At 53.6% G+C, this 12,954-nt stretch overlaps 1 protein-coding gene across 3 annotated transcripts; it reads left to right on the top strand.

Annotated features, from left to right (window-relative positions):
• Nucleotides 1-2,748: 2,748 nt before the first annotated feature.
• SLC38A5 (solute carrier family 38 member 5) lies at nucleotides 2,749-12,161 on the top strand. 3 transcript variants are annotated; one of them, XM_032475120.1, is made up of 16 exons: nucleotides 2,749-2,851; nucleotides 4,257-4,310; nucleotides 4,390-4,465; nucleotides 4,825-4,940; nucleotides 5,032-5,105; nucleotides 5,671-5,763; nucleotides 5,890-5,968; nucleotides 7,676-7,758; nucleotides 8,059-8,117; nucleotides 8,224-8,361; nucleotides 8,573-8,652; nucleotides 9,522-9,622; nucleotides 9,858-9,973; nucleotides 10,887-11,031; nucleotides 11,125-11,228; nucleotides 11,712-12,161. In XM_032475120.1, the coding sequence occupies exons 2-16, from the start codon at nucleotides 4,258-4,260 to the stop codon at nucleotides 11,811-11,813; spliced, it is 1,419 nt and encodes a 472-aa protein (XP_032331011.1). In that variant the 5' UTR covers nucleotides 2,749-2,851; nucleotide 4,257; the 3' UTR covers nucleotides 11,814-12,161. The 3 variants fall into 3 exon arrangements, with proteins under 3 accessions (XP_032331011.1, XP_032331012.1, XP_032331010.1); XM_032475121.1 differs by lacking the exon at nucleotides 2,749-2,851 and adding an exon at nucleotides 3,816-3,868; XM_032475119.1 differs by lacking the exon at nucleotides 2,749-2,851 and adding an exon at nucleotides 3,836-3,932.
• Nucleotides 12,162-12,954: the final 793 nt, after the last annotated feature.

The following is a 12,954-nucleotide window of genomic DNA, read 5'->3' as shown; positions in this document are numbered from 1 at the left end:
GGATGAAGGTTCGTCCCACCTCTAGAAGAGTTCATTTGGCAGAAATAAAAATAATAATAATGAGCATATGACACCTGATGAGTGGCATTTATTGAGCACCCGCTGTGTGCCAGGTGGCCCTGGGCTTGGTCAGAGTTGGAGGGTCTTGGGTGGCCCTGGGACGGGAGGAAAATGATCAAAGCAGGCAGCTGCTGCTGGGAGGTGGGTGCATTTGTTTTTGGGGGGTGCACTAGTTCTTTGGATGGGACACTTCAAACTTTTCTTGAAATCTAGACACCTGCCTAGATCTCCCCTCCTTCTTCCTTGGCCATTTGGATCAAGGTCTCTGCTGGCAGGTGCCTCTTTCCCTGGCTGGCCTGGAGCACAGATGTGTAATGTTCATGTGTGAACACCCTAAGTGTATCTCATCTGCCTGTACCTGTTCTCAGCCACAACGACATGTATGTGAGCCCTACGTGTGTCTGACTATGTAACATGCCTGGCTGTGTCTTGTGTCTACGGCTTTCTTTCCAACTCGTGTGTTTCCTCTTGGGTGGCTGTGTGTTGGTCCCGTCTGCTTGTGTTTATCTGTCTCCCCGCTGTGTGTGTGTCTCCAATGTCTGTGTGTCTTTCTTTGCCACCACGTTTGAGTCTCTCCTTGGTGAGCGGCTGGAATTACGTGTGCCCTAGGGGTATTTCTTTTGGTGCCATTGTATGTGTACTATCTGGTTCCTGTATTTCCTCTTCATGCAGCTTTAGGGTTATTTTCTGGATTTCCTCTTTGTCATGGTAGTAAGTATACTCTCCGCATCCCTGCTTTTCCAGTTCATGCACCTGCGCATGCGTTCCGTGGGCACTTCTCCTCTGACTTGACTTGTGAATAGCTGTGCCTGTCCCCGGCTGTGTGCACCTGTCTGCGTGAAAGCATTTGTGCTTGTGTCTGTGACCGTGGCTTCTCCGTCTGTACAGTCGTCTCTGTCTGTGACCAGCACTGTCTGTGGTCACCAGTCCACACACAAGTTCACATGCACAGAGGTGTCATTCTAGAGGCTGAGTCCGGACATTGACCTCCAGGGCTACCTGAACTGTGTGTGTGTGTGCAGGAGACACTGGGCCTGTGTATGATGTTGTCGGCTGTGTGGAATCATATTTGTCTGTGTGGGTGTGAGTCTGTGTGTGATTTGCCTGTTGCGGTTCTCCTTCGTGTGGCTGTGAGTCCACGGGCAATGAGTCTGTGGTGGCTGTGAAACGGTGTGAGTGCATCCCTGTATCTGTCAGTGATCGCTGGGTGCGTCTGGGTGATGATACCCGTGAGACTAAGTCACTCTTTGTGGCTGTCTGTGGCTGTCCCATGACCTGGGTTCTCCGCGTGCGGTCTGAGTGTGTTCACACCCGTCAGCCTGTATTCTCTGTGCATGGCTGTGAGTCTGAATGAGAGTTGGTACCTCTGTGGGTAATGTTGAGTTCACCTCCGTCTCTAAGCTCCTGGATGGGGCCGTGATCCCTGAGTGTGTGGGAGTTCTCCTGCTGTGGGGAAGTAACCGCCCCATCCCTTGCCCTCCTCCAGCTGCAGGGGGGCGGGTGGTGGTGGGAGCCTCTGGGCTAGCTTTGAAGCCCCAGCCAGCCCCTGGCCTTTCCGGGAATTCTGTGCTCCCGGTCGGGGGTGGGCAGGTGGGTGGAGAGGCCCAGACAGAGGCCTCTTGTCCACCTGGCCCTCAAGCAGCCCAGACCCCATGTCCACCCGGCCTGACTTCCTGCAAGAGACACATGCCTTGCCTGAGATAGACATGCCTGTCACATGTCTGAATGGAGTCGACAGACCCCTATATAAGAGAGACAGCCAGCCAGCCAGCCAGTGGGGCTCCTCAGTGAGGGTGTGGATGGGCTCCACCCAACGCCTGGGCTGGGGTCCAGGACTTCAGGGTGTGCCTAATTTGCAGGCAATGTGTATGCACACTCTCCACCCAACTACAAATGCCCTCCCTGCCTCCCTCTGGGGACCTCCAAGGTCTAGGGTCCTGTCTCAGCTGGGCCTGGCCGTGTCTATCCCTGTACCTGTCCCACTGCTGTCCCCAGGTCTGTCTGCTCCTCCTCTGCCTGGATCTGACTTTCTTTGCCTGTTACCATCGGCCCCTCCATGGGTCTCTCTGCCTCAACCACTCCCTCTATCCCCTTGGCTCTCTGGGCCTGTGTGTCTGTTCCTAACCTCTGTTTGGGGATGTGTCTGGCTGTGTCCACCTGTCCATCTGCCAGTGTGTCTCCTGTCTATTACTGGGCCTGACCGCCTGCTGCATTCATCCAGGTGCTCATGGGAGCCCCTCCGTGCCCACTGTTTCTGAGTCTGTACATCTCTTTCTCCCCCGACTGCCCCTCTGCCTGTCTACCGCTCCCCGTCTTTGTCTCCTCTTGGTCTGCCTGCCTGTTTCTATTCGTGGTGGGGTCTCTCACTATCTGTCTCTCTTTTCTGCCGCTTCCCGCCATCCACCCCATCTCGCTGTGTGTCTGACCCTGAGTCAGTTCCGTATGTCTGTCCGTTCCTCTCTCTAGGTGTGGATCTACACCCTCGATATTTCAGTCCATCTCCCCCAGTGGGTCCAAATGAGGTGAGGCACCCTCCTCCCACCCTCCCCTTCCCCTGCCCAGAACCAGAAGAGGGAAAGTGAATTAAAGTTAAAACTTTACAGGAAAAAAAAAATCCTCGGGCCAAATGGGGCTCGGGCAGTGCTGATTAGCCACAGAGCAAGTCGGCACTGCTGATTGGTCACAGGGCGGGCGAAGGCAGGGGCTGGCTGAGCGCGAGCCGCGCCGGCGGTGGGGTCCCAGATCCCTAGTCTGAGTTGCTGCCGCTTCAGGAGCTGAGAGGAGCAGGGAGGTGAGGAGAGGGCGCTGGTCATCGAGGGGGGCTCCTGAGACCCCTGAGGCACGAATGGGGATCCTGGGAGGGGACTCGGGGATTCCCCGGAGACATTTTTAGTACTAGTGCGAAATTGAATGGGAGGGGGAGTCCTTTTGGTACCCTGATCCCAGGAAGTGAATTCAGGAGTGGGTGGGAGTCTCCAGAGGGTGCTCCTGGCTGACGATGGGGCTCCTTGAGAGCCTTCCCTGACCCAGGAAGGGGATTCGTGTCTTGGGTAGGGGGGTTTCTGGAGGCAGTTTTAGCTATGATGGGGACCTCAAATGGGGGTTTCTGAGATAAGGCATTGCCTGGAAGTGAGTTCAGGGCCGGGGGTGGGGGGAGATTTCAGAGATACTCCATTCCAGAAGACAAGGGCTCCAGGCTGGCATGGGGATTGCAGGGACACCTCATCCCAAGAAACATCAGGCCCTGGGAAGGGGCTTTCGATGATTATCTCAGAGATGGCCCATCCTTACCAGGGGAAATGAGGGCTCTAGCCAGGTCTCTGAGACATTCCAAGTCCAGAAAGGATCTCAAGTCTCGCAGTGTCTCCAAAGTGACTTCTACTAAAATAGGAGTGTGGAAGGCTTTACAAGGGTCCTAGAAAATACCTCTCTCTAAGAGAGAAGGAGGATTAAATTCGGGCCCTTGGGTCACTTCTGTCCCTGGCAGACGGCTCAGTTTAGGGAATTGCCTTTGGCCTCCAGTGAGAATATTCAGAGCTGTGGCAGACAGCAGCCTGCCACGTCCCGGGGCTGGGGTCTCCAATCCCTCCCCCCAGCCCCAACCTCTTCAACAGGTTGCATCAGCTCTGGGCTCAGGCTCCCGGCCCAGGCGGGGAGGAGGGGGGGTAGGGGGCGTTAGGAGGGGTGGGGCGGCCAGGCCGACACGTGTCCCTGTAAGGAGTGAGAGGCCCGACCACGCGGTGAGGGTGGAGGGAAGGAGGGGGTGCGCGGGGGAGCGGGGACGGAAAGAGACGGACAGCAAGAGAGAGTGAGTCTGGGGTCTGGGAGGAGAGGTGATCCCAGCTCCAAATGGCCATCCCTTCTGCTGCGGGGTCAGTCTCTCTCTCTCTGTCTCTCTCTCACTGCCTTCTTTTTCTCTGTGTCTCTCTGAGTAACTGTTGGCGTCTCTCCCCCTCTGATTCCCTTCTCCCTCCCATCTCTGTTGACCTCTCCCACTTGTCGTCTCCCTTCTCTCCCTTTATCTCCCATCGCTGTCATCCCTCTGTTCCGGTTCCCCTCTCCTCATCTCTGTGTCTCTGTTTCTGTATCTGTCTGTCTTTCTTTGACCCCCGACCCCCTGCATCTCGCTCTCTCCACTTTCTAGGTCCCCTGCTCCATCTCTGATCGCTCCCCCCCCCGCACTTCTCTGCCCACAGGATGGAACTGCAGGATCCCAAGATGAATGGAGCCCTCCCTGGGGGTGCTGTGGAGTGAGTCGGGGACCCAAGGGGTTGAGGTCAGGGGTCAGGATTACCTTCTCATCAGCCTCAATTTCGCTGCCTTATCTAGCTACAGGCAGGAACGCGAGGGCTTCCTCCCCAGCCAGAGTCCTGCTCCTGGGAGGAAGCCGACCCAGTTCATGGATGTGAGTGACCCCACAGCTGCACCTTGCCCAGCTCAGCTCTTCCCCAGACTGCTCTCTCTTCCCGGTTTCTCCCTTTAGCTGTTTTGCCTTTGGTCGCTGCCCCACCCTCCCCATTCTTCTCCACTTCCAGCTGCTTCCCTCTTAAACCTCTTCTAGTTTTTCCCTTCCCAGCTCTCCCATTCCCAGCTTCTTCCCATCTTCAAGTCCTTTTCCTTCTTCTGATGGTCCCTCCTGGACTTCTCCCTGCCCCAGTCACTTCTTCCTAGTCTTTCCAAGACCCTGGCCCTGGTCTCCTTCCTTGGTCTCCTTACCTGGTTCCCCTCCCCCTGTGTGCCCGGGGCCTCGCTCCTTACCCGCAGTTCGAGGGGAAGACATCGTTCGGAATGTCAGTGTTCAACCTCAGCAACGCCATCATGGGCAGCGGCATCCTGGGGCTGGCCTATGCCATGGCCCACACGGGGGTCCTCTTCTTCTTGTGAGTCCTAGGCAGTCTGGGGTGGGGGAGGGGTGTCGTGGTGCAGGCGGGAGGCCAGGGGGCCAAGTGTGAGCTGTGCCATCTGCCACAGGGCCCTGCTGCTCTGCATCGCTCTTCTGTCTTCGTACTCCATCCATCTCCTGCTGACCTGTGCTGGTGTTGTAGGTGAGACCCAGAGCTCTACCCAGACCCCACACCACACTCAACTCTCTGGACTCCAGACCTTCAGACCTTATCTGGGCTCCCAGATTCCCACCCTTCAGCCCTCAGTCTGGTCATCAGACCCCATTGCTCAGAACCTCCCTACCCCCAGACCACTACACTCCATCTCTAAGCCCCACCCCTCATTCTCCTGGACACCTAACCACGGAAGCCAGCCCCACGACCCCAAGACCCCCTGCTCCTCAGCCCCCAGCTCCCCAGCTCCCACTGCCTCAGATCTCAGACTTTACTCCCACATGGCCTCAGTCCATCTCCTGCCTCCAAAACCCCTGCTACCCATATCCGGTCCCTGACCTTCTCCTTGGCCATAGATTCCACCTCCGAGATTCCAACCCCAAGCCCAACCCTAACTGCTTAACCCGCACCTCCACCTCCCAGCAATCAGACCCAAGTACCCTAAGCCCAAGCTCCCCAGCTCCCCAGCTCCCAGGCCCTCTGACCCACAATTCACCCTTGGCCTGGCCTCCTGGACCCACAACCCATTCTTTCCTGTTCTCCTCCCCACCAGGCATCCGAGCCTATGAACAGCTGGGCCAGAGGGCGCTGGGACCTGCGGGGAAGGTAGTGGTGGCCGCAGTCATCTGCCTGCACAATGTTGGGGGTGAGGACTCTATGAGATGGGGGTCAGCTTGGGGAAAGAGGGTGGGATGAGGTGGGCCTCCCCAGGCGGGGATGGGTGGGAGATGAGGGGAACCCTTCTGCTTACACCTGCCCCCACCTGCACCAGCCATGTCCAGTTACCTGTTCATCATCAAATCCGAACTCCCCCTGGTTATCGGCACTTTCCTGGACATGGACCCTGAGGGGTGAGTGTGCAACACCCCTTGGCTCTGGCCCACAGACCCCTGATTCTGCCTGTGAGGTCCAGCTGCTACCTTCAACTCTCCCAGGTCTTCTATTTGGAGACCTGTTGGGCAGGCCAGTTTGGTCAGACTGTGGTTCCTGTTCATTGTGATGCCAGCAGGATGTGTGACTGTTGCTTTGACTGTAGGAGTCCAGTCCACATGTTGCTTTTTGTGACTGTTCTGGCTGATTCCATCTGGTGGGCCGATTCCATGTGTCCCAGTGTCCTCTGATTTTGACCAGGGGGCTGTGCATAATCCAGGAGACCTAAACACTGGGGTTTGCTTCTGTGGCTGTTGTACTGGTAGATTCTCTGGGCCTCTGTATGACAGCTGACTACAGCTTTGTCCTGTATAGTGTGATTCCAACCATGTGTGTTTGACATTTGCTTACTCTGACTTTCTCTGTCCAGTGGATTTCTGTTTGATTCTGAGTCCATTAGGCCGGCTGCATCTGTCTAGCGAGAAGTGTTTGGTCACTGACTCCAACAGTGTCTGTGCACGTGTGTGTGCAGTGTACCATGGTGCCAGCTGTGTCTGTGATTCGTTCCAACTCTGTGTGCCTGTAGACTTGAACTCTGTGTTTAATTTGCTGACCATTGTTCTGGCAAATTCTTTCTGGCTGTTTGTGTGTGATCCTCCAACTGTGACTGTGTACGTCCTCTGTATTATGGTTCTAACCATGTGCGTTTGACTGTTGTTTTGAGTTTGAATCCAGCTGACTGTGTGTTTGATTCTGGATCCATCTGTTAGCTGAATCTGGTTAGTGGGTTGTACATGATAGCTGAGTCTGTGTATCCTGTTAGATTTTTGGTTTGAACCTGAAACCATCCAGGTAGCTGACAGTCTACATGACTAGGTGTGTCTGATTGTTATAGTTAGTTCCCACTGTGCTCTGTTGGTTTATGTCTGTGTAACTGTGGAGAAGGTAGAAAGAGAATATGTGGATGCTTGGAACATAGGAAGCACTCTTCACAATTCTTTTGAATAAATAAGCAGTTATTTGGCCAATTCTGTCTCAACAGACTCTCCTGCCTGGGCACCTCCCCCCAATATCTGTCCAGATCCTGCTTTTTCTATGAGCTGGGTTCCAAGAGTGTGGTCAGCTGGCTGATTCTGTCTCTATTTCCATCTTTGACTCTGGCCAAATCAGCCCAGCAACTTTCAAGGCATCAACAAACCTTGAGTTGTTCATACAACCACACGTGTGTGTTTCTGACTTTTTGTCCGACTCTGCATCGTTGCCTGCTGACCAGATCATCCGACTGCCGTTCTACCTGTCAGACAAACCAGGGTCATGACTCACTCTGTCTGGCACCTTGTGTTGGACTATGTGAGTCTGGCTGATTTGGGGTTTTGTTTGCCCATCTGGCTGTATGTCTTCTTGAGAGACTGACTGATGGCACGGTTTTGTCCAGCTGTGCATGCATCCTCAGCTCTATCCCTCTGACAGTGTGTGACTGGCAGTCTGATAATTTGTCTGGCTGTTTCTGTCAATCCTTTTGTGCTGTTTGTCACTGTAACCCCCTGGATGACCCCTCACAGCTGAGGTGTCAGCTCATCTCTCCTGACTGCGTGCAGAGAAATCTCTCTGTCCGGCTGTCTTCTCTGCATGCCTGCCTGAGTTCTTTTTGGTAAGCAGCTAGTCACTATGTCTGCCTGTCTCCTTAGGGACTGGTACTTGAAGGGAAACCTCCTCATCATCATTGTCAGTGTGCTCATCATCCTGCCACTGGCCCTCATGAGACACTTGGGTAAGGGGCTTCCTGTGTTGATCATTTGATGGTAGAATCAGGGAAGGGGAGCAAGATCCAAAGAATAGGAGCCATTTTGCAAGGATAGTGGAATACCAGGGGAGAGATGGTTTGATGTGGATTTTAACCGATGAATAGGAGTTTGCTATAGAGGGGGTGGGCTGGTCCAGGCAGAAGTTAAGTTTGTGCAAAGTGTGGCAAAATTAGGGAGAGGGGGCTTTGAAGGCCAGACTTGGGGGTTGATATTTGCTGTAGGAGGAGTCCCTTGATTTCTGAGGCTCCATATATTACCCCTTGTAGGCTACCTGGGGTATACCAGTGGTCTCTCTCTGACTTGTATGCTGTTTTTCCTCATTTCGGTGAGTCTGAGGGAGAAGGACATGAAAAAGTGGGGAGAGAGTTTGGGACATTGGGACATACACAGCATTCCTCGTGACCTCACTTCCCCACCCTCCCTCCCGCAAGGTCATCTATAAGAAGTTCCAGCTTGGCTGTGCTATGGGCCGCAATGAGACAGCAGCGGAGAACAAGAGTGCCCCAAGCCTTCTCACCCAGGGGCTCAACACGAGCTGCGAGGCCCAGATGTTCACAGCTGACTCACAGGTGGGTGTGCAGGCAGATGTCGATGCCTTGCGCTGCACTCCAGTCCTCTGGTTCTGTCACACGCTGCACTCTGCTCAGAGTGGAGCCAGGGATCGGACATCGGGGGCTTCCAGGTGTCTGATAGGGAGGGCAATGATGGGGCCAGGGGAATGAGGAGGAGAGGATGAAACCCTGTAGGCTCTGATCTCTTGTACTTGGGCCATTCCCCCAGATGTTCTACACAGTGCCCATTATGGCTTTTGCCTTCGTCTGCCACCCAGAGGTGCTGCCCATCTACACAGAACTCTACCGGTGAGTGGGAGTGCATGACAGGGCAGCAGGTGGGGTGATAGTCATAATGTCTGAGAATCCTTACAGCAGTCCTGGTACTGCAGCTTTTTTTTTTTTTTAATTGAAGTACAGTCAGTTACAATGTGTCAATTTCTGGTGTACAGCACAATGTCCCAGTCATGCATATACATACTTATATTCGTTTTCACATTCTTTTTCATTAAAGGTTACTACAAGATATTGCATATAACTCCTTGTGCTATACAGAAGAAATTTGTTCCTTATCTATTTTTATATATGCTGGTATTGTAGCTTGATTGTGTCTAGATTGTGCCAAGGGAAGGGCTTAAGGTGGCCAGGAAACCTTGAGGGATGTAGGGCAGTGACTGTTTACTACTTGGGGCTTGAGTATTCTACTCTTTTATCATCCAGTACAAGTGCGAATGGGCAGAGTGGGGAGGCAGAGATGATCAAGTGGAGGGGTGGCATGCGTGGATGGGGATGGGGAGACGGGGATGGTCAGATGGAGTAAGGTATGGATGGACAAAGAGGGGGCTGGGATGATATGATAGAGGGATGTGTAGATGATCAGTCAAGGGGATGGTGTGGATGATCGGATGGAAGGGAGAGGCAGTGGCAGTCAAATGGAAGGGAGAGGAAGAGATGGTCAGACAGAGAGGCAAAGATGGTCATATGGGATGAAATATGGATGGACAGAGAGGGGAGGCTTGGCTAGTCACACAGGGGAGGCAGAGATGGGTCTCTCAGTGTGTACTAGCTGAGCGTCAGCTCTGGGAGGAGGGGACTCTGGATGGTGGGGGCTGGTTTTGAGGGGCCTGGACCAAGTCCAGGGGTCAGGGCATGACAGATCCATGACCTCTATACCTCAGGCCCTCCAAGCGCAGAATGCAGGCTGTGGCCAACGTGTCCATTGGGGCCATGTTCTGCATGTATGGGCTGACAGCGACCTTTGGATACCTCACCTTCTACAGTAAGTGGGGCGGGGGCCAGGGTTGGGTGGCAGCTGGGGTGGGGACTGGGCAGGAGCCTGAGAGCTTTCCTGCCATGCCCTCAGACCCATCAGTTTCCAAAGGGAGGGTACACATCACACATGTAGATTTTGTCACCATTTGTGTTATGTGCATGTGCACATGTGTGTTTCTGGGACACTGGTCCCGGTGCTCCAACCACATCCTGTATCCCACGTCCCATGTCTCGTGGCCCAGGCAGCGTGGAGGCGGAGATGCTGCACATGTACAGCCAGCAGGACCTGCTCATCCTCTGTGTGCGCCTAGCCGTGCTGCTCGCGGTGACTCTCACTGTGCCAGTTGTGCTGTTCCCTGTGCGTTGGTGGCGAGGGTGGGCCCATGGAAAGGAGGGACATGGATGGACGGGTAGAGGGCATAGGCATGGATGCTTGGATGGAGGGTGGAGATGGGAATGGATGGATGGCTGAATGAATTGAGGAGGCTGGGATGCACAGACAGGGAAGGCAGAGTTGTCAGATGGACAGAGAAGTCAAAAATAGATGGTCAAAATGGGGAGGTTATAGTTCAGTGGTAGAGTGCATGCCTAGCATGCACAAGGTCCTGGGTTCAATCCCTAGTACTTGCATTAAAAAAATAAGTAAATAAACCTAATTACCTCCCTCCACACAAAAAAAAGGTCAGACAGAAGGGGGATATAGATGGCAGAACAGTCAAGGGGAGAGGGTAGTCGGAGAGAAGAGGCCCAGATGTCTGGCTAGACAGAAGAGGGAGGGAGGGATGGTCAGGCAGATAGTAGAGGCATAGATAGATGGACATAGAGGATGAAGAAACAGGGATGGACAGAAAAAGGGTGAGGTGTAGGAGGGACATGGCTCTCAGGTGGAGAGGTGAGATGACAAGACAGAGGAAGGAGATGGAGATAGTCAGATGGAAAGAGAGGCAGCGATCTCAGGGTGGAAGGACAAGTGGGTGGTCAGATGGAAGAGGCAGAGATAGTTGGATGGAGGAGGAGGAAGAGATTTCAGACAGTGGGCGGAGGCATAGATGGATGATCAGACAGAGGGAAGAGTCATGGATTGTCAAAAGGGAGGCAGGATGCTCATTCAGAAGGTGGAGGCATAGATGGGTCGTCAGACAGCGTGGAGGTAAAGTCAGATGGAGGGGAAATCAGGGATCTCAGACAGAGGGTGGAGTCAGACAGATGACTACATGGAAGGGGAGGCAGCCCTTGAGCCCTGACCGTGTCCTACCCTACCCTGGTGACAGATCCGCCGGGCCCTGCAGCAGCTGCTCTTCCCAAGCAAGGCTTTCAGCTGGCCACGCCACGTGGCCATAGCCCTGATCCTGCTTGTCTTGGTCAATGTCCTTGTCATCTGCGTGCCGACCATCCGGGATATCTTTGGGGTTATCGGTCAGTACCCCCAGCTCCAGTCCTGGATCCCACCTAGTATGGACCTGGTACCCCAGACTTACATAGACTCTGTCCCTCCTGCTTGTCCTCCAGGCTCCACCTCAGCCCCCAGCCTCATTTTCATCCTTCCCAGCATCTTCTACCTCCGCATCATACCCTCTGATGTGGAGCCTCTCTACTCCTGGCCCAAGATCCAGGTGAGCATTCTAGGGGAAGACTGAGCCTCCTGAGGAGGGGACACTCCAGGATGGCTAGGGATTGAAGGAACATTTTCAAGAGAGGGCTGGGGGAAGAGGGAACATCTATCCAGGGAGGGGGCAGATGGTGTGAAAGAATGAAGCTGACTGTCTTAGCAAGGGGCTGAGCAGACAGAGCATCAGGAGGGTCTGAGGAGGCAGGACTATTCAAAAAGGGGCTGGCTTCAAGGAAGCCTTCAATAGACAGACAGAAGGAGCACTGTTAGAAGAGTGTTGGAACGTTTCCAAGGAGGATGGAGGAGAGTACTCCCTGAAGGCTTCTAGGAAGATGGAGGGAGGATTCACAGGAAGGGGCTGGTTTTAAGGAAGGAGAGGGAACAGAAAAGGAGGGTCGGGGTTGAATGGGGCTTGAGGTATATTTCTCTGGAGGAGCTCAGGTGTCGAGACCCAGTCAGCCCCATCTTTTCTCTCTCTCATCCACAGGCTCTGTGTTTTGGTGTCCTGGGTGTCCTCTTCATGGCGATCAGTCTAGGTTTCATGTTTGCCAACTGGGCCACGGGCCAGAGCCATGTATCGGGACATTGACCAAGCCCTGCTCCACCTGGGCCCCCATGCGCATGCACCTTTGCATGTGGAGGAAGATGGGGCCGCTCTCCTGGGTCCCTCCTGCCTGAGGTGTGGAGGTGGCTGGTTCCCATCAACATGGCTGTCGGAGGTAGGGGGCTGCAGAGGCTGCAGAGTGGTCCGCTTCCCTCCTCCCCAGGGATGCCGAGCTTGGATCATGGCCCAAACCCCAACCCCAACCCCATGGGAGGAGGGGGAGTCCAGGTCCTCGGGGAGCCCCTGCCCAGACCAGTCTTTTCTGCCTCTATTGGGCAGAAGCTGTTTGTCAGGATCACCCTAAAGGGGGAGAATAAAGATGCTGAATTGCAACTTTGGCCTCAGCCTTCTGATCTCTTTCTAGGACTTCTTAGGGGAGCCTCCCTACCTTCAGACAGGGGTGAACTGAAGCCCTAAGAGTAGGACTGTGCTGAACTCATCTGTTCATTCATTTCTCCACACTTCACTAACTTGCTACACAATTCAGATCGGTTCACTTGCTCACTCAGGAAACATCTATTGAGAGCCCACTGGCTGCCGGGCACTGTTCTACATGCTAGAGATACAGTAGTGGGTCAAGCAGACAACAGTCCCTGGAATTGGTAATGTTCTAGCACAAGAAAGGGCAAACTGGCCTTCAGACTGTATTTAGCCCCACTGCCTATTTTTGTAGATCCACCGAGCTAAGAATGGCTTGCACATTTCTCAATAACTGGAAAAAAAATCAAAAGAAGAATCATTTGTAGGGGAGGGTGTGGCTCAGTGGTAAAGCCCATGCTTAGCCTGCATGAGGTCCTGGGTTCAATCTCCAGTACTTCCATTTAAAAGAAATTAAAATAAACAAACAAATAAATAGACCCAATTACCTCCCCCCAAAATTAAAAAAAGAATCATTTGTGACACTTGAACAACCATATGAAATTCCAATTTCAGTGTCTGCCAATAACATTTTATTAAAACACAGTCACACTCGTTCACTGACACCTTGTTGATGGTTCCTTAGTGCTACAACCGCAGAGCTGAGGAGTTGCGACACAGACCATCTGGCTCCCAAAGCCTAAGCTATTTATTATCTGGCCCTTTTCAGGAAAAAAAAAAAAAAAATCGCTGATCCCTGATCTAGCAG

This window comes from Camelus ferus, chromosome X (genome assembly GCF_009834535.1).
Source record: "Camelus ferus isolate YT-003-E chromosome X, BCGSAC_Cfer_1.0, whole genome shotgun sequence".
Lineage (NCBI taxonomy): Eukaryota > Metazoa > Chordata > Mammalia > Artiodactyla > Camelidae > Camelus > Camelus ferus.
The sequence above is the reverse complement of the archived record's forward strand: the minus strand, read 5'-3'. Positions and strand labels throughout refer to the sequence as shown.